This window comes from Anas platyrhynchos, chromosome 1, assembly GCF_047663525.1.
Source record: "Anas platyrhynchos isolate ZD024472 breed Pekin duck chromosome 1, IASCAAS_PekinDuck_T2T, whole genome shotgun sequence".
Lineage (NCBI taxonomy): Eukaryota > Metazoa > Chordata > Aves > Anseriformes > Anatidae > Anas > Anas platyrhynchos.
In genome coordinates this window covers 151274818-151302687 of record NC_092587.1, presented here as the reverse complement: position 1 = coordinate 151302687, position 27870 = coordinate 151274818, and the positions used below count along the sequence as shown (strand labels likewise).

General features: G+C 37.1%; 1 protein-coding gene across 2 annotated transcripts in view; it reads right to left on the bottom strand.

Annotated features, from left to right (window-relative positions):
* Positions 1 to 27870, bottom strand: part of NALCN (sodium leak channel, non-selective) — a 228476-nt gene that overhangs the window by 136415 nt on the left and 64191 nt on the right. For both annotated transcript variants that reach the window (XM_038173435.2, XM_027443733.3), the window contains exons 8-10: positions 5521 to 5663; positions 5303 to 5407; positions 2446 to 2532 (exon numbers count right to left, since the gene is read on the bottom strand). In XM_038173435.2, coding sequence (XP_038029363.1) covers positions 2446 to 2532; positions 5303 to 5407; positions 5521 to 5663 — 335 coding nt within the window. The remainder of the gene's footprint in view (positions 1 to 2445; positions 2533 to 5302; positions 5408 to 5520; positions 5664 to 27870) is intronic.

The following is a 27870-nucleotide window of genomic DNA, read 5'->3' as shown; positions in this document are numbered from 1 at the left end:
CCTCTTATTGAAGTGCCTCTCAAATAGTCAGTGTGTTTAAACACCACAGTAGCCAAACCTGGGATGGATACACTTTACCACTTTAACAAATGTGAAGCAAAGCAATGACACCTACTGAGTAACTTTCCCAAGGTCTACAGGAAATTTGTGCTTGGCCAATAAACTGAACCCAGATCTCCAGAGTCCTGCTCCTTTTCCTGAGCTGCTAGGGTACTTCCTCTCCCAATGCACAATATAGTTTGTTGAAGAAGTAAATTCTAAATTACTGAATACATCGAATAAGTAGAGTTTCTCCAAAGCACAGACCAACACCCATATTAAAAGAGAACTTTTAATAGCATACCCTTATACATTTTGGGCAGTAATACTTAAAGAGCCCAGAGAGGAATTAATAAAATCAAGCTTACTAAGAAATTTAATTAAAATGATACAGAACTATAGAATCCCGAGTACCTTTTTCTGGGAATTCCATCCTTCACAGGATATTGGATGACAATATACTTAACTAATAAAGATCAGAAGAATGCATATGAATTGAATGTAAGCCAAAGGCAGGATTTATATTCTCCAATCTGATTAACTCTTTCCCAGATTTAGATTTATATATCATGTTCCCCTTAAGGAGCAAAAGCCACCCAAACCCATAAAAAATAACAACCACATCTCTCAGAAAGGACTTCATGCACCCAGTAAGGACTTCAGAACACCTCCAAAATACTGCAAAGACTTTAAATACGTGGATTTTTTAGAAAGCCTATTTTCTTTTTACTTTTGGATTGATAGAACTAAAAGAATAACACATGTTGAGATGCATAAAGGTGTGTATGTTTATCTAGACTTTGAGATTTTGCTTTCTTTGCTCTGTATTTTTGTCTATGTTTCATTAAAATAAAGCATTTGGGGGGTACTATCCTAATAAAATAGTACTTTAAGGCATCATTTTCCTTTGACTGTCACTCACATCCAGCAAGGTCCTAGATTACTGGAAAGCCTTCAGATGTTGACAAAGGTAAGAAGGATGAGAACTGTGAGCTGAGTTGCAAGAATACTGTTACAGCACCCACTAACGCAGGAGGTTTGTTTCCTGGAACACACTTTACCATGCATTCACATGATACCCCAAAGGGGTGCAAATGCAATACAATGGGCAAAGGAAGACCAGGTAAGTCAGAATGATATCCTAACATTCATCATCAAACATTTGTTTGCCCAGAGAAGGTGTGGATAACCCATCCCTGGAGGTGCTCAAGGCCAGGTTGGATGGGACTTTGGGCAGCCTGGTCTGGTAGGAGGTGTCCCTGCCCATGGCAGGGGCGTTGGAAATGGGCGATCTTTAAGGTCCCTTCCAACCCAAACCATTCTATGTTTCTGTGATTCTAACTGGAGGAGTTTTCATTGTGAGCTACATTTTATCTACATACCTGAGACTGTTACTTGAGAATGATTTTTCTGTTGCTTTCAAAAACAAGAATTAAACTTGCGAAAAGGAGTCATCAGTTAAAACATATGCTATAATTAAATATATGCCAGTAGTTTAACAAAACAGAGAAATTTGAGAATGAACAGCTTGTGGAGTGAATGAAACACACGTGAAAGCTCACCATTCAGCAGAGTACATGCTGCCAACATGTACATGTATTTTAGTTTACATGTTAAACCAAACATAATCAAAACTGCCATCAACCATCAAACTATCACGTTGCTAGAGTAGGTTTGGTTTTCTACTCTGAAGCAAGTTTGTTTCATTCAAAAGTGTCATTATTAAACATGCAAATAAAAATTTGAGCTACTGTACAATGTGTTCTAATAAAAAGGGATATATAAAAACATTACCTATATTAGTCTAGAATTATTTAAAAAATGAGGACACATTTTTATAAATTCATCCATATCCAAGTGATAATATTAGATCTCAAAGTCTGAAACATTGTATGGCGTACTATCTACATGCATCTTCCCCTACTTCAGTAAGCCTATTTTCAAGGTGGAACAAGAGGAATGAAGGAATTCTGTTTTTAATGTGATCAGTCAGGCTTCTTGTTCTATGTTATTGTATTTCGTAATTACTAAACAAGCATTTCTGTTGAGAATAACCTGGGAGTGAACTTGGTTTGTACCTAAATTTTGATAGGTAAAGGAGGGTTACTTATGTTACTTTAAATTAAAAATATATATATATAATTTTTCTCTTATGAGGACACAACACTCTGAGTACAGACCATTTATAAGGAACACATTTTTCTAATCTTCTCACTTTGGGTGTGGTACATCTTTTTTTGCCAATCTGTGATTTTGAAGAACAAGCCTACACTGCTGAAAGCAATAGATTTAAAACAATTTATGACTATAAATATTGTAGCTGCTATTTCTCACCACAGTCTCCTTAGGCCAACATTTGAGTGGTGCTGGTTACACACAGTGATTTATGAAAAAGCAGTGTCATACCTGTAGACATGCAGGAGCTCTGCCCTGGGGTTTATTCACATCAACAGCCACAAGCTGCCAACCTCCAGCAGCATCTTCATGAAACATCTTGAAAAGGAAAGTAGTTGTCAGAAATGCTGTACTGATAAATACTGTTGAAGTCTAATATATTCCCCTTCCAGGCCTCCATACATTTTGATCATGGTTAATTTAAAATAAAAGGGGAAAAGTTTTTTTTTTTTTTTTTTTTTTTCTGCAGAAGAAAAGACACGTGCTCTTTTCCCAACATTCTGAATTTTACACAGATAACATCAAACACAATGTCTCTGTTAGTCCTAACATAGAAACTAATTCAATTCAACTCTGATCAGTATCATTAGATGGTGGTACTTATTCAGAATAAATTTCTTGCTTAGTAAACTTATCCTAAGGAAACACAAACACATTGTGACCTACAGGTAAGTTTCATGGTGCATTTGCAAAGAAGAGACAACCCTCATCTTTTTTACTGCCAAAATTATTTTACTCCAAGGATCAGACTTTGCTTTTCTTGCACTGATGCATATCAACAGTAGGTGTTCGGTTCTTCTGTACTGTTACCCAAAGCTCTTAATTGCTGTAAATATTTGAATGATATGCCAGCTCTAAATGACGTAAATGGAAAAAAAAAATCCTCATAAACACAGCGGTACTCAAATTTTACTAATTCTGTTGTTTGTTTGTTTGTTTGTTTGTTTTTCCTTCCAGAAATTAGGACATAAAATATGTAGACTGCTGGGCTTAAGGAAGGGTGAGAAATCATATCTGGAAGTAATTAACACTGTCCTTGGAGGTGTCCTTGAAAGAAAATGAACAGCTCTACCATTTTTAAATGTCACCTGAGAGTCTGCATGTACAATGTAATGAAGTGTGGAGAAGTTCCCATCTTACTCCCACCTTTTTCCTGATACCCAACACCAAACAAGTTACTTTTACACAGTAACACAGCCACCACAGCAAGGCTAAATCTTAAAAACCCTTCAGAGAGAAGTGCTCATTAAACTGAGGGCAATGTCACACAACTGTAGTTGTGATGCTGCTAAGTCCTTATGTAGCACCAGGAAGAGTTGCTAACTCAGATCAGCACTGAGTTATTCCTCTTTGTACCATGCTTTAATGTGCACTGCTGGAGGGCTTTCCAAAAACCTTTTTTCTATCCTTCTCTAGAGCCCCCTTCTTTGACTCTCAGACCTTTTCCATAGGACTAAGTTTTGGGACTAGATCAATGATTTATGAAGTGGGAAAACAAGATACTGTTGCTCTTTCTCAAGGTTATTTCATGCACAAAATAATCAAGGTTTTTAACTTGCATATGGTGCTTTGAACAAGAAATTCTGTGAGAAATTTTCTGCCCTTCTTAATACAGAAAAAGATAATTTTATTTTTTTTGTAGTTCAGTAGGCTGGACTCTTTTATGTCTCTTTAAGCCAGTGAATCAAGAAGCAAAGTAACCATTTACTTGTCTCCAGCATACATACCATTTTTATTTTGCATGATTCTATTTATATTCAACATGTTCACATTGTTCAGCATAATGACATTATTATGGGAATTTCTCTTATTCTTGGAATTCTTTAGCATTGGCTGCTTCTTGAATTTCTGTATATAGACCAGCTCCTCATTCAGAATATGTAGTTTAAGCCTATATGATTGAGATATTTGTCCCATGACATAAACATTACATCCCTCAGGCAAAGTATGTATGATGTGGAAAAGTCCTTTTTTTATGTGGCAGTAAGTTGGTATCACCAAGCCTGCTTTGAAAAAGCAGTAGATAGAGTAGAAATGATTGCCACAAAGTCTATTTGAGGCCAAAAATGTAGCAGCAATTAGAAAGGGAATAGATTTACACAAAGTTTACAAGAATATCCAAAGGTATATCAGAAAATATTTCATAAACATTTTTGAAAGTGCTTAAATCACCTTCTTAAGAAAGGTGCTTAAGAAAACAAATAATCTCTAGCTACAATGGTTATAACAGTTTTCCTCATTCGTATATCACCTATCTAGCTTCCTAAGGGCTTTTTGCAGGTAGTTTGTACTGGTCCCTCACAGATGGCAAACTGGACCTGCCTGGAAAAGCCTGACCACCTGTACACTCCAGATACCTAATATGATTTTCAGAATAATAAGTGAGAGAGTTAACATCTCAAGTTAGCCCTTTTTTTTTTTTTTTTCATAGTGGGTCTTTCACAGTACATAATCTAAGCTTCCTGTCATAGCTTCTTCCTATCCATTATCTTACAACCAGGCTCTCAAATGCAGGTTGAGGTTGGCAACCTCAAATCTCAGCACTGCTCTTTCATTGCCTTAGCACCTCATTCCTCCTTGCTCTCAACATGATCTTCTCAGTTCCAGGACTCACTTCCCCAGACACTTCAGCTACACTCTGACCTCTCTTTTTCTAGATACAGTTTGTGATTTCAGCTCTTTTTCTTTAGCACAGAAAGTGATATTCACTAACAACCCTAATTCCAAACCCTCCAATGACATGAGGAAAAAAAAAAAAAAAAAGAAAAAGAAGAACAACAAAAAACTTTATCTTAATTAAAAGAAAATAGAAACTCTTCCATAACATACCCAGACACCCAGAGAACCACTTTAAAGTCTTTAGCATTTTTATTTTTTTTTTAAGTCTAGTAGGATAAAATCTCCCAGAACAGAATTTTATATGAAAATCCATATATCAACTTTAAAATATATGTGGTAACAGGTAAAGTGAAGTAAAATTGAACCTAGTGGGACGAAACAGTAATTCACGGGAATTTTTGGCTTATTATTAATTCCTAAACTAAAACCAATCAAGCTCCCAAAGAAGCTCAGTATTTGGGTACTTCACCTGGGTGGTGGCAGTTGAAGTGGTACTGCTTCTGGATCCCCACATCTGCTGAAACTGCACTCTAATTTCTGCAAATGTTTCAATGATGACTGCGATGAAAACATTCTATAAAAAGGAAAAGAAAGAATGGATGATGTAAAGCTCGGCAAGCAGAAAAGAGAAGAAATTCATTCAGATCTGCTTTTCAGATAGTTTTAAAAGAAGAAATTTTTCAGTACCTTCACAAGCCAGGCCAGAAAGAAAATTAAGGTGATGAAATAGAAATATGAACGCCATCGGGGAAAGCTGTCGATTGCTCGATACATAAGGAACACCCAGCCTTCCTGAGAAGCAGCTTCATAAACAGTAAATATGCTTGTGCCTAAGAAAAATGAAAATGTTTGCCATTAAGCCCCTTGAACTTTTTCAATATTAAAAAACAATCATCTTTTATCTATTTTTCTTTTCTCGGAAGGATATCAGCCCTCCTCTCCCCACTTCAAAGAGAAGATTTCAGTTGCACTTCTATGTTTCTTCTTTCTGCAATTGAATATGAATTGATTTTATATCAGACCAGACTCCATTCTCTCCCTGGACACACATACATAATCCCTTAGATGGGTTCATTGGGACTATGCAAATGTCTCCAAAGGTAGAATTTCTCCCCTCGTGATTTCAGCAGCACCTGTGAGAAAAGGCAGATTTAAATAAAACTATCTAAAATTAAAAACTATCAACTAAATTAACTAAAACTAAATTAAAAACTATCAAGATCAACATTCAGGAACCACTATTAATACAAGCAAGATTGAACAAGCAGCAATACACCAAAATGGTGCTTGATACTAGTCAGTGCCATTAAGTGTCTGCAAGAAGCTACTGAATGATGTTGAAGCTTGGGCAGGTAGCCATGACAGTTGCATTAACATGGATGTTCTGTGTTAAAAACTGTTAAAGTATTTTTAAGTTGATCTTACTATAACATTCTGGAAAGGGGGAAGAAAAGTTATGAGGGGTTTATGTGTGTGGAAACCACTGTCAGGTCTGTACAGGTACTCTGCAAAGTGCAGGGCAGACTATAGAGCAGATTTAAGTATGCTGAGTGATGCACGTCTCTCTCAGTTCCACTACTATCTGTAATTTGGCTCAACAAACATTATGCTTAGCAAAATAAGAGCTAGTTACCTGCATTGGATGGGATGCTAAAATGCTTGTGCCCATGCCCCGATTCACAGTAACAACACAAAGAGAAATTCAGGTTCTCCACTCAATGGGAGCTGGGCTGCTTAGACTTAGATGGCCTTTTGGTATGGGCACCAGGGTGTGCAAACTGAATGGTGACTTGGACGTGCACTCAGCTGGCAGCACCCACACACAGCTACGCTCGCCACCAGGGGATAATGCATCTGGTCTCCTTGTTTTATTATTCCAAAGACAACGCAGACAACATCAGACCTTCAGCCCTTTATTCTATAGAAATGGATGCTGGATTGATGAAAATGAAGTATCTGTTTATTTTTTATGCTTTGGGGTTGCAGAGACTAGAGGCTGCAATTTGTTGGCAGCCACAACGCAACTCCCATCTAAGTTGACAACATTTTTTACACAACAGCTAAATTTAAGCACTTCTGATTTTGATTTCATCCCTTCCATCAGTTAGCTATTGACAAGTCTATAAGACACAAAAGGTTTGAGAAGACGTAGGTCTCAAAATCTCAAGTACAGAAAAATAAAATAAAATAAAATAAAATAAAATAAAATAAAATAAAATAAAATAAAATAAAATAAAATAAAATAAAATAAAATAAAGAAAGAAATGCCACATAGTTCTCATCCTCCTCTCTGTTTTTGCCACCTAAAAGGAACAGAATAATAAGTCTATTACATTAGTCTATATTAGTCTATAAAAGATAGAAATTAGGGAAATATGCATAAATAAATGAAGAGTAGAGATTTTCATAGCTTTTTTTTTTATAAGAAATAACATTCTGATATGATTGAAAACACTTGTTGGGGATCACTTTTCTTACCTATTAATTTTTCCCTATGTGAAGCCAGTAAGTAATGATATATCAGCTTCGCTTTACTGAAAACAGAGATACTTAAAGTCTCAGTAATTGGAAAGTGCTAAATCTGCTAATACACTCTAAAGTGAGTGTCTCCAAAATTCAGTGATAAACTTATCATGAGTTACAATGAGAAAGAGTTTGGTCCTCTTTAAGTACAGAAAATTGGACTGTTTGCACAACTGTTATATATAATTGATTTCCTTCCTCTCACTATGTTGTCCTGAAAATAAATGCGTAATAATAAATAAAGACAAGTAAATAAATAATGTAGCTAGTGTTACAGAGAATCATGGTTAGACCTAAATTGGACCAAATACATGACCTGCATTTAAATAGATCTTGCCAATGGATGTCTGTCTATACAACACTGATTCTTCCTGTGCCAGGCAAGATAGGGGAGAATGCACCTTCCTTGTTTTCAGAGCTCTTTGTGGAATTACTGGAGAGCTCCAGCATGGACCTCTGCAGAAACGAGAAGTGTTCTTTGACAGGTAAAGGAAACAAGCAAGCTAAGGCAAAAGAAAGAGGAGACTGCTTAAAAGAAAAAGTCTATGTGATATGGTAATTATTTTGAAGGGAAAAGATTAGGAATGAAAATTTCTAGTCTTGATTTACCCTGCTGGCACAGAAACAATACAGCAGTGACTTTCTAACTTGATGCTAACATCTAATGCCTCGAGCAGACAAGCATCCTTTCCTTCCTTTACAGCTAGACCAAATTTCCTTCACCCTGGTTTCTCATATGATATATCTATTCCTAGAGGTTTGTATTGTTTCCATGTTGAGTACCAATTTGATTATGCTTCGCACACTATCTGACCCATCTGAGCATTTCCTCCCCTCATACCTGTCCTCATCACAGCACTCATGCTCATCTCGTACTCCTACTCCTCAACATTTCAGGCAGGTGTTGTCTTGTCTTGTGCACATCCTGAGAACAGCATGTATATGGTGGAGCAGAGGTGAAAGGAGAGAATGAGACAGGAGTGGGGCAGGCCAAAGCATTCACCATTTGAATGAAATGTCATCAAAATAAGTGTTTTCCAAAGCCACAATGCCTGTCAGAGCTGTATCTGATTCTGTGGAGGTCCTTCAAAAGCAGGAGACTCTTCCAGGAACAAGAGTTTTTGTTCAATATGACTGGCACAGAATGGAGTTAAAGGCACAATTTCTCTCCAACTGCAGAGTTCTGGCATGAAATCTCCTTCAATTTTAGGTAGACACGCAATGTGAACTGCAGTAATCCAGTGTCCCACATGGAAACAATCAGGTCGGAAACAATCAGGTCTTAATCCAAAACTGGATTTTTAGCTCTATTCCATTTACGTACATTTTAAATCTCTTGGTTTTACCCTGAGAAGGAACAAAATTAAACTGTGAAATTAAACTGTGAAATCTCACAAACTGCTGTGAAATTGCAGAACTGTCCTACAGTCACCTTTTAACTCTGCTCCGTGCTTCATTTCATGAACAATCCTTCATAAAAGAGAGAAGAGCAGCTTGAGGAGTGCTGCCCTTAGCAAAACACAGCAGCTGCTAGTGACATGGAGATATTGAGCAGGAACCAGCTGACTTCTCGATCCCTCTACATTTGCACCACCCACATATTGATGTGGATCCCACACACAGGTGGGATGAACCTGGAAGTATTTTTCCCTTAGGAAGTTGCCTTTATGGATGGATCTTAATTGAAAAGAGGAGACAGGGCTGTATGGAATCTATTTGTATACATTTGCTAACTTGATCTATAGGTGTAGAGTGGCTGATAGAGTCACAGTGAGTAGGCAAAAATGTTAATCCAGTCTATTAATCCCTTTGGTTATTGAATTCCTTCTTATTTATTGCATGTGCTTCTTAGAACCAATGGGCAGAAATAAATAATAATAAAAAAAAAAAATGAAGAGGAAAGAAAAAGCAATCAAGCATAGATAGCAAAACTATTCCAGATTCTTCAGAAAAGAGTATGGTCTCTATCAATACTGAAATATTCATCAGTGATCACTTCATGGGTATTTTGCATTTCAAAAATTCAGAAAGTAATGGTTCAATTATCTAATATTATACTGTTGCTGAACTGATTAAATTATTGAACAAAACAGTGCTGTTAAGGACAGGCAGAGATTAAGAAAAAAAAAAGAAATCTATTAAAAGTTGCTGGCTAGGAAACTGTAATTAGTCATTACCAATGGGAAAGTCACAGTGAAGATTAGTAAAATAGCGGGGATGTCATGCAAAGTATTTATAACACACACACTGGACCATCTGCCACAGTAAGGCAACACAGTGAATGGACAAAAATGCAAAATTAACCCATTTGAAATGATGTGTTTATATATGACATTAGAGTAATAGCATGCCTTGTATGTACCTGGTACAGGTGTTCTTAAGGCAATCCTTCCACATATTTATATGTGGAATAAAACACTTCCTTTAACCATTATAATACAATTGCCCCTAAGAATACACATTCTTACTTAATGTGTGTGACTAGAAAGAAACATTGCTTTCAAAATCAATGCCAGGAATCACGCTGCTAATTACCTCTAAAAATGCTGTTTCATCTGGATGTAGAATAAAGGCATGACAGTAAGGGATCCAAAACCATGAAATCTTTTGCTTTCAAAAGTGTTTTTTTGTTTTTGTTTTTGTTTTTGTTTTTTTTTTCCCTTGGTTAACAACTTCATTACTGCATGTTCTTTGCTCTTCTAAAAGTTACATCCATTTAAAGACAGTCAGCAACCAACTCTGTTCTTTGTGAGTCTCTAAACTTCTTCTCCCAAAGCAAATGCATAAGCTATTGAAAAGATTCTCCTTCCATGGCAGCTCTGTTTTTCTCACTATGAGTTTTAAGTGACAGTAGGATACATCACAAAACAACCTGAGGTGGCAATGCAGCCATTTGTGAAACTTAACTTATGCCTCAGATCAAACAGCAAAATTCTCCATTTCCATAGGTGTCAGTATTTGTCAGTATTTGTCAGTATTCTGTCCATCAGTGACACAATGTCTTCCTCTACAAGTTCAGAGGGCTTAAGCCCTGACCACATAGTGCTAGAAGTGCCATGGTTAAGGGACACGAGAGCGGAGGACTTCATGTAGTTGTGCAAGTCAAGAAGGAATATGGGCATCAGGGCTTGGAAAACCTGCAGAGCCTAGCCTTTTGAATACACAACAGGCCCCATTTACTGTAAAATATGGCCATCCCTTGTCAACGCTCAAGACATTTAATCAAGATTTATCTAATCTAACTATAGGTGTCAGTGAGACATTTCAGTCATTAAAATGCTTTGGGCCATACAGATCACAGAATCAGAGAAATGTTAAGGTTGGAAAAGACCTCCAAGATCATCTGGTCCAACCATCCTTGTACCACCAATATCACCCTCTAAAGATGGTTAAACACAAGACTGTAATGGCACAGTTAAGGCATGCAGGTATGGGTAATACCAAATTTGGGACTAGGATTTCAACAGCTACATCTACAACATTGTTAAATATTAGTAAACAAAAATATTGACAAAATATTTAGGATAATTTTCCTATTGTGTGTCTCAGTAGATGGCTAAAACTTGGTGGCAAGAAAGATTAAAGTCATTTATGAGGAACTTTCTGATGAGAACAGAGATGAAATAAAGGAATATGCTTGGAAATTTCTATTTTAGTGATTTTTTTTGAACTCATCCAATACATTCCACATTTTTATGTTACAATAAAACGCTTCCTTTAACCAAGTTGGATTGTTCATCAAAACAAGGAAGGAAAACATTTCTCAATACATGGATCCAAATACATACATCAATATCAAAATCTGTGTCAGACTCAAAAGACTGCTTTTATACAACAAATACATATGTCTACCTTGGGAAATGTTTTAGAACTGCACGTGGTTATTATCAAAAAGAAAAGAAAAGGTCCAGAAAATTAAAGATTTAATGAAGTATGGGGAACAAAAAAAAAAGAATCTTGCTCAACTTGTGCAAAGTTTTCATTTGTTTCGTAACTTAAAGAAGAAAGACAGTAATCAGAAGGAAAAACTGTGTCACTACTAGTTATGCTCATTTAGGTATATAAGCATTCAGCACTGAAATGTAGGGAGCTTATGCCTTCTTCATACATATGTTTCTTTCAAATCTACCAGCTGGGAGCATTAGCCTGAAGGGGCATGGAGAAAGAATTGTTGCTTTACCACCCAAAGGACAAATGATTATAATGACTACAAATTATTATAATTGAAGAAAATTCTACTGGTTTTCATGCCTAACAGAGTGCAAAGTTGCCTGGCTCTTCCATGCTATGCAGATGAATAGTGTACTGGGGGGAAAAAAAAAAAAAAAAAAAAAAAAAAAAGGAATTAAAAGTACAAGTGCACATGGTTGATGATTTTCAAATACCTAAAGAAAAGTTATTTATGGAAAAAATCAAAACTTGACAGAAGAGAACAATAGCATCATTACGCAGGGATTCTATTCTATACAGTATATTTTATACTTATATATATTTTACAAAAATGCAGGATTTCCTACTCCCTTTTGAGCCTCTGTGACACCACCACAATCTGTGACATCAGATCTTGCTATAATCAGCTCATCCTGTGAATGGACATCAGCAAAAAGGGAGTGCACTAACGCTGTCACTTCAAGACTACAGAATTAAAGGAGCCGAACTAAAAGGTCATATGCAAAATTTACCAGATCTGAAACACAACGCTTTCCTCCTAACTCTATGCTATGTTCTTGTTTCAAGATTCAAAACTTCATGTTATAAGGGAAAAGAATAAACTGTGTCAAGATGGAGTCCTTTATTAATACCTATGCCCTATGGCATTTGTAGCCACTCCAGGTGAAAAACAAAAACAAAGCCTAATATATGGAAAACCACTAGGCCCAGCATTTTCTGAGTATGTATTCTATGTTTACTGGCTGTGTTGGATCACTACATCAGGGTTTTCTCAATTCTGCTGTGCCTTGCTGTGAAGCTGCCGAGAAAGAAAATGTACAGGGGAGGCCACCCACACCAACTGGGTGAACTTCCATGAGACAAACCTCTAGTGGTCTGGGTAGCCTCTAGCAGAAGACTCCTATATTGCATGGTTAGGAAAAACAAAAGGATATAAAACATTCACCATTCCTGTAAGACAGATGCAAGAACAGTTCCGTTTTGGAAAAAAAAAAAAAAAAAAAAAAGGTAAAGGTTTTATTTTGTATTTTTTTTTTTCTTTTTAATCAGGAATCTGTAGGCAAGTAAAAATGCATACTTTTTATTAAAAGCTTACAATACTACATGTTTTCACCCGTGAAACGCCCGTGTCCAGATAGGAACACGCTCGTTTTCCTCATGTTATAATATCCACTAGATGGCGATCATGCACCTCGAGCACATCTGGAACATCAGGCAGCAGCTAAGCTGCCACCCCAGACCGTGTAGGCTGATAACCTCCCATTGAGCTAGCAAAAGGATTGATTTTTCTATTTCCCGGCAAAACGAAGCAGCCTTCTGGTGCTAATTTATCTCTGCTGTGCTGAATCCTGAAAGGTATCCTTCCTTAGGATGGTTTTGTGCCCATAAAGAACAACCTCTCTCCTAGCTGCAGAAATGTTACCAACGTGGTTTCTGTCCCTGCTCACTTTCACTGATGAAATCATGAAGCTGAATGGTTCTAAAATGAACACGTGGATATTCCCACTGACCAGCCAGCTTTTAGTTTAGGTGTCATCCTTCAGCATTAACATATTTGTAAAGCATTGCATGCAGTCAGGATTTTCCAGCTATCTTACCCTATTGCTTTGGTGAAATTAGAGTGAGTAAAAATCGCCCAGAAATGCAGTGACAAATTTTTTTGCACTTCTGGGAAGCAGACAGTAGATATGACTGACACTGTGAAAAAGATCAAATCCTGTATGGCTTAATGGGGTTTCTTGCTTGTCTCTGAGTGAGCCATCCAGACCATTTTACTCTCCCAAACTAACTTGTATCAGGTAGTTTGCCAGCCAGTAGAGATGAGGAGGAATGGAAGAAAAACAAACTATACCAACACCCAGCTCCTCCTTTGAAACCTCAAGCCCACTGTGATTTATGTGTGACTGAGCTGTGGCAAAGATGGCAAAACAGAAGCTGTACAGAGCACTGATTTGCAATAAAAGGAAAAAACAAACAAACAAACAAACAAACAACAACAACAACAACAACAAAACCCACACCATTCCCAGTCTGAACACAGTATTTAACCCATGGAAGTGCAGTAACTTTGACTGCACTGGTGTTTATTCTTGATGTTATTGATTCTTCAAATAAGGAGATAAAACACTGAAAATATAAGTGCTAGAATCAGTCTGATTTGTTCTACAGACCTGGTGATGGAAAGATAGAAAGTCAGACAATTTTCAGCAAAAGCTTTGATGGATGGACTTAGACAATTACACAGTACTTGCAAATACAACTTTGTTCACTATTGAGAAGTGTTAGCTTGCTAATATGAATGTAGGAATGTTTGCATATACATGTATATTGGCTGCACAGGGTAAATAGGAGCTTTGCAGTTCATATTTATACCATTAATATCTTACATGTGATAGTGTCTGTGCTCCCTGCTTTAATGTTTTATGTTTTAAAATCTACTTTACATTTGTAAACAAGTCCATGGTGTAAATCTGACAATCATTTTTCAAAATGACTTTAGGTGTGAATATTTATGGATATTTAACCAGACTAGCATTCATATTTGTTTTTCTTTAACACTTTTTTAATTAAAATGCTCCTCATCTAAATGGTCATGAATAAACTGGCAAATAGAGATCCAGAATGTCAGCAAAGCTCAAAAGCTGGTTTTATGTGCATAAGTACAGTCTGCTTTCCCCTTTTTGCAGTCGCACAGCTGTAGTGCTAATACACACTCTCATAGAATCACAGCTTTTTTGTGTGTGGCAACTTTAAAAAATGTACTGGCAGTTGATGAGGATCAAGGAAATGCTGAACTGTGAATTGCTCACACCTCGCACACCACTACCTGGAAGCTTTGCAGTACAGTCAACAACTCCCACCTCTCCTTCTCCCTAGAGAGTCTTTTTAAGGAGGCAGCTTCTCCCAGATCCCTACGCTCCCATCCTCAGCAGCACTGGCAGAACTTGAGGCTGGAGCCTAGAAGTAGGACACTGCTGTAGCTGTGCTTTGACTGAGGGCTCGACTCACCTGTCCCTGACAGGCATCCAGTGCTACCTGAAACCCAAGGCAGAGTCCACCTGGCCTCCAGGCTCTGGTCCTTTAGGGTCTTTGAAATCCAGGAGAGTAGTCTAGAGCTAAGCACGGTGAAATTATGCCAAATGCAAAACCCATCCTCCTCTCAGGAGAAACATCTGTTGTGCAGTATTAAGATGGAACAGTTTAAAGGTGGACATATAACTGGGTGTGCTATTCTGATAAACCCCATGGAATATCACAGAGGAGTCAGGGTCACCAGCAAAGACCAGGCACTCCAAGCCACGTGCTTGGACAAGCAGCTTGGACTGGATTCATGCAGCTGGCTTCAGGGAGTACTAAAACTGAATATGTTTTTTCCCTATCAAACCCTAATAAAAATCACTTTCACACCTAGAAAGCAAGAATACAGAAAACCCTAGGCCTTGCTTTTAAAACTGACAAATTCTGTGAAGATGGGCCTGCCACCACCTCAGTCTTTCTAATGAAATCGTCTCTGATTTAAAGTACAGTCACAGAAGAGAAAATGACTGCTACAGTAAATGTTATGACAAAATAGTGTAACATAAAACATGTTAAACAGAAGAAGCTCTATAATTTATATTAACTTATTCCTTTGAAAATGTGCCATCTTTTTATAGGACTGTTTTTTCTTCTTTTAAAATACATTATGTATGTAGATGCCTCTAAAACTGTACAGTAAAAGTGACAGTCCAAAACCCAAGCATTCAGAAAATCACACATTGTTACATTTAAAATTTAAGAAACACATAAAGGGTTATCATATTAAACCTGAAAATTCAAAGAATGCTCATGCTACAGACATTATGTATTTGGATTGTCATTCAGTCATATATTAAATATTAGGAATGTCTATTAAAATCAAGATAGTGATGGATTCCTTTGTTAGAGAGAAAACTAAGTATGCAAATCTTTCTTGACATAAGGCATGTAAATTCAGCATTGACTTTCATACTGTCAATCAAAACCATTCACTTTTTGCATTATTTTTTTTCCAATAGTCAGAGTAATCCAACTTATTTTAAGAGCAGTCATGAAACAGCAAAGATAGCATGTATCATAGCGTCAACTAATTTGCTTCACTAATAAAAAATGCACCTGCTTTGTAAGCAGAAAGAAGTCACGTATTGAAGTGTGGAAGAATGAGGCCGCAGAACACAGATTATAGAAATATTTCCATATCTAGTGTGACCACGATGATGTTTTACTCAAAAGCAGAGTTAAATAAGAACCATGACTGTACATTTTACATATGAGTAATTATTTCATCGTGTCTTCAGGCTGGCCAACTGATAGCAACTGTCTTGAAAGCATGAAAATGGATGAAAGCAGAAAAAGTTCACTAAAAGAAAAAATGTAGGAGCTACTGAAAACATGCTTAAGTGATTCAGCTGAACAGAATAATAACTGGGGGTGCTTGTGACGCACAGAGTGCATAAAATTGTGTGCATGTTTGGGAAATAAGGCTTACAAGAAGTTACTTGACCTAAGTGGAGCATTAACAATGTAGTATTTACATTAACAATAACTGAAGAATCAGAGATGCTCAAGACAAAAGGCCTTATAGGAGAAGTAGGCTGGTACGGAAGAGAAGAAAAGAAGATCATGTCTATGAGGTGCTATAAAAGCTCTTGCAAGTGATTTTGAAACCTACTGCAGTGTATTTTATTTGACCTCCATGACAACATTTCATTATTTCCAGTGGCAGTGCAACTCCTTCATCCTGAAGTTTCAAACTGTCCAACCAATCATCAATTTAAAAAGAAAAAAAAAAAAAACACCCACAACAGTACAAATATTTAACAAAGGAAACAACCTCCACATACCCAGCAGAGGCTGAAAGAGACAAAGGTGAACCAAAGAGAGCTTTTAATTTACTATACAAGAACCCATACTTTTGATTGTGTGTGGGAAGTGGTTGCTCAGTCTGATAATAAGTAACAGCAGGTTAAGTACACAGGAAGGTATTCAAGGACGAAATTCCACAGTGTATCATTTCAATATTTTTGAAGGCTATATTATTTATTTTACTATAGAGCAGGAGACTCAACAATTTAAAGGAATCTAGACAACCAAATCTATGACTCTGCCCTAAAGCTCTCTTTCAGTGTCATTCAGTGATTCCTCTGGGCATTGCTTATGAATTGTACATGTATGCATTTCTCTGATGATATAATCCCTCCCTTAAAATGAAAAGATCAGCCCCTTCCTCTTTCAAAGATAACATTTTCAAAAGCAGTTGCATGAAATTCAGTCCATCCTCCAATCAGTGATAGAACAGCCATTATCTTAAATCAGATATGAATCAGGCCAATGCTGAATGTATTTGAAGATGCTTCCCCATAGCATCCTAATTTAATTGCATCTCCCCCTTGCTGCAGGTATAGTGTATGTCTAAACAAGTCTTTCTTTATTTTTTATTTTTTATTTTTGTTTATATTTTCATAAGTTTCACCTGAGAATAATGACAACAGTAGAAGAGCCCAACTAGCAAGATCGGTGGCTAGAAATAAGACAGTAGTAATACTTAGCTCAGTGCATTTCTGTAAGGAAAAACAAAACAAAACAAAACAAAAAACCAACAGTAAAGCTTGTAAAGAGGCTTGAAAGCCAAGGAGGCATTATAAAACAGACACATGTTAGAAATCTCATTAGCCTCCACACATCCGAGTAACAGGAACAAATATACAGTGCTAAATGCATCTTAAAAGACTAGTGTTATCTGAGGAGACAAAATATTCAAACAGCAGAAAGGAGCTCTGTGACTGTTACAAAAAACAAACAAACAAACAAAACACAACAAAAGAGTCATTCAATGACCCATTTAGCCATTAATGAGTATTCCCTGGTATCTGCTATATGCCACTGGAGGTAAAAGAATTTACTCTGCTGATGTGAGAGAAAGAAGCTTGTCCACTAGTCTAATGCGTTAAGGAGGAGGAGGAGCAGACAGGGAGAAGTGTTTTAGTATGCTGCTAGCTCACTGAACCCCACAGCACCTCTGTGAGCTAAGTGTAGTATTAATCCCATTTCAGAGATAGATATAATAATTTAGAGACTCTAAGATCTTCCTCAGAAAACAGGAGGAATGTTTAAAATGGGATTGTAACTTAAAGGTTTCTGATTTTAAAAGAGGGATTAGATTTTCAAAATTTTTGTTCTTTAGCTGGATGTTCAAAGAGAATGAGCCCAAATTTATTTAATAAAAAATATACACAGATGCCAGCAAGAATAGACAACTACTTTTTAGATCTCCTTCAGAAAATGAAAGGTTAACTTGAAAAGAAGAGTAATTCATGTAACATTTCACTCCTTTTATTCTTGACTGTCTTAAATAGAGTGTTTGCATGACCAGAGATCTACTGGTTATCAAAAGAATTCTTGCAAGACTAGCACTAATAGACTAAGCAGCTGCCAGTTTTATTTGGAGATGAAAATCAAAACTTTTTGGCAAGAATAGCTCTATAAACTGCCAGGTATTTGAGAGGAGAGAGAACGTTCAAAATTTTAATACACTCTGTTTAAACCTTGTTTTCAATATTATCTCCTTCTGCAGAAACCCTTTCTGATGTTTATGCACTACTGGAGATAGTTCAACACACCCATAAGAGAAATTTCCTGAACTTTTCACTGTCAAATCAATGATTTTTTTTACTTTTTATTTTTTATTTTTTTCTCAGATATGCCTTCTCTTTTTTCTCAGCATAAAGTTTTGCTGGAAAGATGTTTATTCTCTGTGTATATGTGTGTCAGCTCTGTGCTTTGACTCAAAGACTCTTTAATATCTTGTAGACCTATGATATTTAACATATTTTTCTTCAAAGCTTTTTGCTAAAGAGGAAAACATGGCATTTTGTACTGAGCCACATGAACACGTGGTTTGAAAAAAATGGACCGTGTGTGGAAAAAAAATGAGTTTTGGCATTGCTCAGTGAAAGAGTTTTCCAAGAAATACAGATCAGACCTACCCCCAACAACGTTTTATCAATAGATGAGCTAAACAGACCTCGTTCTCCATGTAAAAGCAATTTTCAGTTGGTGCAATGAAATTAGGGCTTTTGGACATGAAGGCACAAACAAGTGACGTGTAAATCCGGGGATGATGTTCTAAATATCATTTTCTTTTCTGTGACTACTTTTTTTTCCCCACTTTGACCTGAAAAAGATGTCTAGAAGTCTACCCACTCCCTTCACTGAACTCTAAGGCACCTCTAATTATCTATCATTTACTTTGGAGTAAAAGCATACATGAGGACAGCTACTGCTGGCATTTATAATCAACACAGCTTGTTATCCTCAGTAATTTGTCTGCAGGTCCTACCATGGCTTGGATAGGGTTTTATGTTGTTATGTTCCCATGTTTTTCAGAACAGGAAACAAATCCTGATCCTAACTTGGAAGCTCTGCCAACAAACCTGTGTGGCTTTTTTTTTTTTTTTTTTAAAGAGAAACCTATGTTCACAACTTTAGAATTGCACTGCCCAAAGTCAGGCATGTGAGCTGATGTTCCAATAACTAAAACTAGTTTGATTCTTTGAGATGCTGATGGAGATAAGTTCTAAATTTTTAGTCCTGGCCCGAATGCCAGTGCTTGAAGCCAGGTGGAATTTTAGCATTCCTTTTGTAAAGACAGGATTAGATCTCCGGTTCTGCAATTCAACGACTGAAGTCCCTGAAAAACACAAAAGATGTTGGGGAAATAGTAGATTGATCAATATGTTGTTTTCAAATAACTTATTAAATTGCCTGCCACATTAAAAATAAAGCTAGAGATTGATTCTGTAAGATGCAATCAGAGAAGAAAGCACGACTGTTTCCAGACCCATTTATTTTACAGCATCTGGGAGATGGGCTTCCTAAATGAAGATGAATGTAACAGAAAATCTCAAAAAAAGTGTGCTTTCAAAACTGACCATTAGGCAGATCTGTCTTGTTCTGGCATTAAAACCTTTTTCTGCAACTTTCCCTAGGAACTTGCAGAAGTACCAATTAAATGCTTTTAGCAGGATTAACGTGCCTGGGTCAGAAATAGAGGGGAAAAACTGCTAGTGGTTAATAGCAAACACTGAAATAACTGAGAGAACTGTAGAATTCATCTGGCAAGAGCTGTTTAAAAGCAGATGAGATAAGCATCTGTAAAGAGTGATGGTAAGTAGAGGTGACTTAATCTTGGAGAGGCCACGTAACAAGCTGGACCCTCAAATAGATTGGAGGCTCAAACTAGCTTTCTTCATTTTATTTATTTATTTATATATTTTTTTCTTCAGCATTAAAGATTTCTGTTTCACAAAGAACATCTGGGACTGAGGCCCCTTTACCTGCAATTATTGTCTTCCTCGATCAGAGGTTGGACTCGATGATCTTGAGGTCTCTTCCAACCTAGAAATTCTGTGATTCTGTGATTCTGTGATAAAGCTAGTTAAATGATCAAATTTGTTCCTAACCAGGTCTCATACTCAATCCTGACAGCAACATTCAAAACAAAAAGAAAAATATTTACTTCCAGTCACCTGATAATATTGTAAATTATTATCTGTACAATGAACAAACGATGGAAAAGGTATGTAATGAAACCTGCATCTGTGGGGAATTCAAATGATAAAGAACTTTGCTGACTAAAAATTTTCAAAAATTATTATTATTTTTCTTAACTGTTATAGTTAATGGCTTCAAACAGCTATCCAGCTTCTCTCTATAGTGCTGACAATTCAAATTAATTGGCCTAGCAAGCATATGGCTTCCTTGTCTAACATACCATGATTTGCCATAAGAGCAAAGGAAGCTTTGCAAGGCCATTTTCTACTGATCTATCACAAACAAACAAAAAAAAAACACTATGGAAACTAAGGCTGGAAAAGGAGGAAAGAGGTAATCCTCTCAAGTTTTTCATAGCCACATAAAACCAGAACAAAGTCTCATCTTCAGTAATTATAAAAAAAGTGATATTAACGTGAATAAAGAAAATTGAGTTTGTTCAGGACTGGTCCAATGAGGTCTTTTTCTTTGAGTGGGAGCATAGTATAAGAAAAATAATACGTAGCAATAGTAAGTAAAATAATAAAATAAAAAAATAGAAGTGGCAAATATTAGTATTGTTACATTATTCTCTAAATTGTAGTTGTAAACAACTAAGATTCCTACAAAGAAATAAAAATTGCCACATATAAATCTATGCAGTTCCATAACACAAAACTATCTTGCTCATTGCCTTTTCATCAAAATCTGCATGTTGACCATGACCATAAGCATGTTGTATTCTTTACAAGACAAAAAAAAAAAGTAATTTTCAAAATATTTTTGTTGGGAAGCTAACAGAATGAAACTTAATCTGCTTTCTGACAGGTAATAAAATAAAATAAAATAAAACGAACAACAACAAAAATCAAGCCTCTCTTGACTTTAAAATGAATTGTTTGACCCTAATCATCAGGTGTTGACATAGCCCTTCATATGCTTGGATTTCTCCAAATGCTGCAAATAAAGCCTACAAATTAAAGCAGAGTTCAAAGTGCAAAAAGCAGCTTGTATTTACATTTCATCTGGAAAACGGTTGTAGGAGTGATGGCACAGAGCCAAGTTCCACTACTTCTAAACTGGCTAAATCATATTCTTCAGTAAGTATCCCCTCCTTTTTTTTCTTTCCTATGGGAAGCATTCATGAGTCATGGGTTGTAGATCTGACTTCTGCTGAAAACACTCATGTGAATCCCATTTCTAACAGTGAATCATCTGGCAGAAGCAAAGCGTTAAGCTTACAAAGGAACCTTATTTTTCTTACACAGGTTAGGGTGCAGGAATGTAAAGTAACAGTGTGAATAAATAAAATGCCACTCAGGCCGTGATTTGGTGATTTAATCTGTCTGTAAGGCTCTGAATACTATGGTAAAAGCACCATGACGTGAGGTACTGCCAGTTAAAAAAATACTATTTTTTGATGGTTTCATTTTGAACTGAAAGCTTGCACACTGCAACATGTATTGTCTGTTGGTACCTCAATTTCAGCCAGAGTAGGTATTGTCTGGTCTCTTACCTCCCACATAAAGGTATTAAGCTGGTGTAAATTCAGTACCACGGACCTCTGTGACTGACAGTAAGACATTCACGTACTCTGCCTCATCTTAAACAATCTGTACTACGGGTCATAACACAAGTCAAACCACAGCCTCAGTTTGTTTCAAACCAGCACTTCTGAGAGCATGTATGTTGTCAAACAATGTGGCTCCTGTTCCCTGATGTGTTCCTATGGATGTGCCTGTACTCTGTGTAGCTCGCTCCAGCCTATACATACTCTTAATACAATTCCAAATAAGCTCACATCTTCAACATCCTCCATAGGCTGGCATTTCCTCATGCAATATATACCTTCAATACTGGATTATGAAACCACAATCCTGGTGGGCTGTAGCAATATGAAAGCAACTCAATGTTCACAGGAACTTCTCACTGAACAATTCCATAAAATGTTTTAGTTATGTCTTGGGGCCATAAAGGTGACTCATGGGGCCCAGTGGGGATCAAAACCAACCACTGTACAAGTGGATACACAACCATTCCGCTCTAGGAGGCACTAGGCCTGAGCAGTTTGAACATGAGTCAGTCAATATGGGAAGAGTTTACTGGAAGAGTGTTGCCATCAGGTTGATGAAGGTGATCCTTCCCCTCTACTCAGCCCTGGTAAGGCTACATCTGGAGTATTGTGTCCAGTTCTGGGCTCCCCAGTACAAGAAGGACATGGAGCCTATAGAGAGTGCAGTGGAGGGCTAAGAGCTGGGCCTGTTTAGCCTGGAGAAGAGAATGCTGAGACGGGATCTTATCAATGTGCACAAATACCTTAAGGGGGATGTCAAGAAGATGGGGCCAGACACTTTTCATTAGTACCCACCAACAGAAAAGGCAACAGGCACAAACAGAAACACAGGAAGTTTCACATGAATATGAGAAAAAACTTCTTTACTTTGAGGGTGACAGAGCACTGGAACAGGTTGCCCAGAGAGATTGTGGTGTGTCCTTTCCTGGAGATACTCAAAACCCACTTGGACGTGATCCTGTGCAATTTGCTCTAGGTGACCTTGCTTGAGCAGGGGGCTCGGACCAGATGATATCTAGAGGTCCCTTCAATCTCAACCCCTCTGTGACTGTGACTCTGTGACTATACCGTGTTATTTGTGGACCAAAAATCAACACCAAATAGATTATTTTTGTTAGTGTAAATCCTGTCTCTGTCTGAATTCTACAGTTCACACATTGTCACATTGTATGGCTCACCTGTGCTACACATCCGAATGACATATGGCTAAGCACCTAAAAGCAAATACAACCTCTAGTAAGTAGTAGGAAGTTCCCAATTTCAAGTTGCCATAATACAGAAGATACAGAGGGAAAGTATCACTACACACTTGTCTCCAGACATAGTAAGAAGTGTAAAAGGCAATATTGGCATTAGAACAAGTGTCCATGAATATGAGGTAAGTGTATTGCAGGTGTTTTCTAATCACTAAGGAAATGAAGTCCTGAAAGTGTTTTTCATTTGTTTTGCCTCTTCCATTCCTAAGTTTTCCAGCTGAGACTTGACATTTTTATGAGCAATGCTTATTTGGCACAGTTCCCTGTAGTCTTGAGAAGGAGTGGACAATAGCATTACCCACCAAGGGCCCTTCCAGTTGTGTTGCATTGTCATGAAAAGCAATGTTTTTCATATCAGTAAGTGTGATGATATAAATCCCAAAGAAAAACCCTCTGAGTTCAAAAGCCATGTTTTGTTGATTTGTTTTGTTTTATTTTATGTTTTCCAAATTAATGCAGGCCTAACCCTTAATTAGCAAATAATACAAAAATGTTAATTATTTCACTTTCATTGGCTTCCTGACAGGGGAAATTTCTAAGAATGCATCTAATTAGATTCTGCAGGAAGGATTAATACTATGCTCTGTTGTGGAGGTTCTCAGCAATGGGGCTGGTACTACACAACAGCTAGAGAAGGTCACTCTTTGGTACTGGAAATGACGTTGTTACAAAATACCCATTTACTCTGAACTGCACTGAAATTCTCCAGAGTAAATTTTTCCTAAATCGCACCTTCCCCATTGTGCCTGAGGACACTGTGGACACAGCTGCAATCCTGCATCTTTCACAGTACATGAATTACTTTAAAAAGTAATACTATCCCCCATGTTTTAGTCAAGAATGTTCACTACAGCAGCCCTAACCATTCGAACACTTATTAGTCACAAAACTGCTGTCAGCATAGTGGGTAAAATCTATTGCTGATTATAATATTTAACCAAAATGAAGGACTGCTTAAGGACCAGAAGGAACTAAACATAAATTTAGAAAAAAAAAATAAACAAATCATAGCTCTTGGAGATACCAAGAGTTTCCATATCTCTAAAAGCATATGTGTTACGGATTTCATAGCACTTCTAAGGAATGAATGAAATCAGAAAGCATCTGGAGAAAGACAAGCTGATGCAGACTAACTAGTGTAGTATGATAACATAAAGCATCATATTTGACAAATCTGGCAAAATATTTGAGAAGAGAAAAGACAGAAAGCAGATAGGTGTGAAGCAGCTAACATAGTCTATTTTGATTAGGATTGAGATGCTTGTGAAATTACTGTAGAGCAGGTTAACCAGCTTTAGTAAATGCACTGCAAAAAATGCATTCTTCACTGGATAAAAGATTGACCAGGTAAAAGACTGCAAAGACTAATCTGATTGTGAAATAACCATACAGGCATCTACTAAATGAATCCTACAAGATTTCAAGAGCAACTATTTAAAAACAGTACTCTCCCTCAGTACTCCAAACTTTCTTCAGAATTTCTCTGAGAGAATTTAGCACCCCAATTACCTCAGTCACCAACCTTAGCTATTTCCAGACCATTTATCATCTTGATGTGTGAATGTCAGTGGGATACATATCCATGTCTATGCTATAATAATGGTAGAATTCTGACTTATTAAATGGCTTCCATAATATGCAATTTCCATTCACTGCCACTACCCCTCTATGAATCACCATTATTGGTCCATTGCTCTGTATAAGATACTGAGGAGAAAAAGAAAAAAATACAGGCAATGGCAGAACTGTGATTATATATGAACTGCAAAAAAAAAAAAAAAAAGAGGTTGTTCCAGAGAAGAGGATTAAATAGCAATACAACTGAATTTTTTGTTGTTTGAGATACGATAATAAACATATTTAATTAATTGTAAATTAGCCTCAGAACTGTAAGTACAATGCCTAAAAATACAGAAATGTCAGATGAAAAGCAAATGTAAGAAAAATATCATGTCTAGGGTGTAGCAAAGTTGGCTAATACAGAAAGATATGTAAGTAGTACACATACGACTATAAAAAAAAAAAAAAAAAAAGAAAAACCTGCCACAGGCAGGTAATTAAAAGAAAATAATACCACAGTTTATCAGAAGAGACATATAGAAGTCCTGTTGTGACTAATCTATTTTACTTAAATTTGTAAGCCCCTGGGTAACTTCTGTCAAGATGAATCAGTGCTGTATAGTCAGCTCCTCTAGAAATAGAACAGTTTACTGAAGGTTTTTCTCCTGTACACATTGACATAGCATCTGTGCTGTATGTATGACCATGCCCCACTGGTGACTGACAGGGTCTTCTGACAGGAAATTTGCTGTTTTCACTTCTTTTGAAATATCTGCAATAAGTTATTTTAATTCTTCCAGTATCATTAATTATAAAAGTATATAACTTAGCTGGAAACCTGTGCCACATATTGCAGCTGTTTAAATTAAGTGCCAAAATTTCTGAGCTTAGTTACTGCAATTTTCACAAAGGAAATAAAAAGGTGATATTATTGTGTGGTTTACTCCTTTTCAGATGTGAAATAAGATTCCTAAGTGAAGGGTTCACAATAATTATGTATTTTTAGTAGGCATAAACTGTGGTCTAAAATGAAGCAAAGTGCTGCTCATTATGGTAACCCTCTATGTGGCAGTAGTGCAGTTCTGATGGAAAAGTAGAAGACAACCTTTTAAAGGAGTGTTTAGATGAGAATGGAAAATGCTGATTACAGTATGGGAGTAGAAGCATCTTGACACTTTCCAAGGTGACCTGTCCCACCTTTGGTGGAGGTGGAATAGCATGTCTTCAAAAAGTCTTCAATACTGCTAAGTACTAGGGAGAACATCCAAAGCTGCCTGTGCCACTGAAACCCTGACCATTGAAAATGACTACAGAGATTTTAGGAAGAATAACAACTATTTGCATATCCAAACAATTCACAGCACAAAAATGTCCCTGTGGCAAAGAAATCAAGATCTATTTCCCAGCACTGTGCCCCAAATACAGAAAAATAGAGAAGTGGCAATTATTCATTAGATGTGTTACGTATTTATTCAGATCACCTACTAGATTTTGAAAGATCTATCTCCCAGTTTGATCACAACCAGAATTTATGATCAATGTAAAGAATACATACAGTATGTAATGTTCTTAGATCACATGCTTTTATTCTTTCAAGTGATTTCTATTCTATTTCAATTCCTATGAGGACAGGAACTGGAATTGCAGTCTTACAGTTATTTGAAGTAGTATTTCAGAAGTTCACAGGGGATCCAAAGTATTATACTAATCTTTTAGCTTGCAACCAAGGTCTTCTCTGAATACAGTGCATAATAGATATTGTGCAAGAATTTATTCACAGGACATCTTAATGACAGTTTGTACAGTACGATACAGGAGCTACTGAAGGTACCCAAGAACAGTAGGGAAAAGACACTTAGGAATAGAAACATACGATCTTTAAATACTGAGTTACAGAGTAACAAATTGAGATTGTGCACTATTTACTGAAAAAAGGTATCTTTCAGTAAATAGACACATTTGCCACAGGGCAATACAGAGTGGCAGCACGTGAAGCCAGTCACCACAGATGTGCTGAAGACTCACACCTAAACTTCTGCTATCTGTGTGCTACCCCCTCTAGAGTGACCATCTGTGATCCAGATTTTCTGGAATTGCATTATTCCCCCTTATTCCCCCGCAGAAGTGAGAAAGCCAAGTGCAATCTGGCCCTGTGTTATCAAATCTTAAATCAAAGATGATTTGGTAAATCACTCTAATTACAATAGCAGAGGGGAATGTTGCATGACTATCACAGATTGTATTCACAGTGAGTTTTTGCTTATTTCAATCAGCTTCACAAAATGCTGTTTAGGATAAAATAATCAAATCTCAGAAGGCAAAGTAAAACAACATGTCCCATGCTTTATGCAAGTGTTGAAGGTCAAAGCTTGTAAAGTGGTCACATACTGAAGCTCTTGTCTGAAAGTAAAAATCTTCCACTGAGAAAACAATTACCTCTATTACCCAGTAACTGCAGCTTTCATTATGCAGAGCTATATTGTCTTAATGGCATGGACTGATAATTACACTGATAGGATCTAATTTTCTTGGTATGGAATGACAGGTTTCTAATTGCCTAACTCCATGCTTTGCCCATTGGCTAAGAGTTTTCTGCTCCATACTGCGGCTGAAATCAGTCATGCCTTTGGTTTCAGGGCAGTGCACACTGCTGTTACACCTGTAACTCCTTTATTTTCTCCTGTTCTCTTTCCTTGCCAGACTGTGAGCTGTTGAGCAGCTATCCATGCACAAACAGCTACTGGTTGACACAAGTCTTTCTTAAATTCCCATGCACAGTGTATGAGTGAGAACTCTCACGCACCGGTGGGACAGAAGGTCTGTTTTGCTTTGAAAAAGCTATTTCTATTAATTTTCTTAGTAAATCCTCATTAAGAAGATATGTATTTATTTCCCTTTGACCACAGCATGCCTATCATGCATGCTCCCAGATTGCTTTATTTAGCTTCTCAAAGTTACCTGACCCTTTGGTTAGCATTCTGCATTACAGGAACAAGAAATGTCACTGTAGATAATAGACTTGAGTGTTTAACTTATGGTTCCCATAGGAATTATAAGTAAACCATAGCAGCAGTACAAAAGCAAATATCCTCCTCTGCCTTCACAGAGTACATATCATCTCAGAATCACACTGGGAGGCTTTGCTGTGCTGGAGCAGGAGCAGCAGAAAGTAAACATGAGGTGGGCATCTGTGGAAACAGTATTTGCACTACATTTAACTCCTAACTGCCACTAGTGGGTACTGACACACAGAAGACTCAGCACAGTGTGAAGGCTTCCTAGAGGCTCCCAAAGGGAGCCTGGGTCCTGCAGGGCTAGTTGCAATGTCACCAGCACCACATTCCCCAGCAGTCTCCATTCCAGGACTCCTTAAAACCATATGCTGGAGCAAATAAGCCCTCTTGA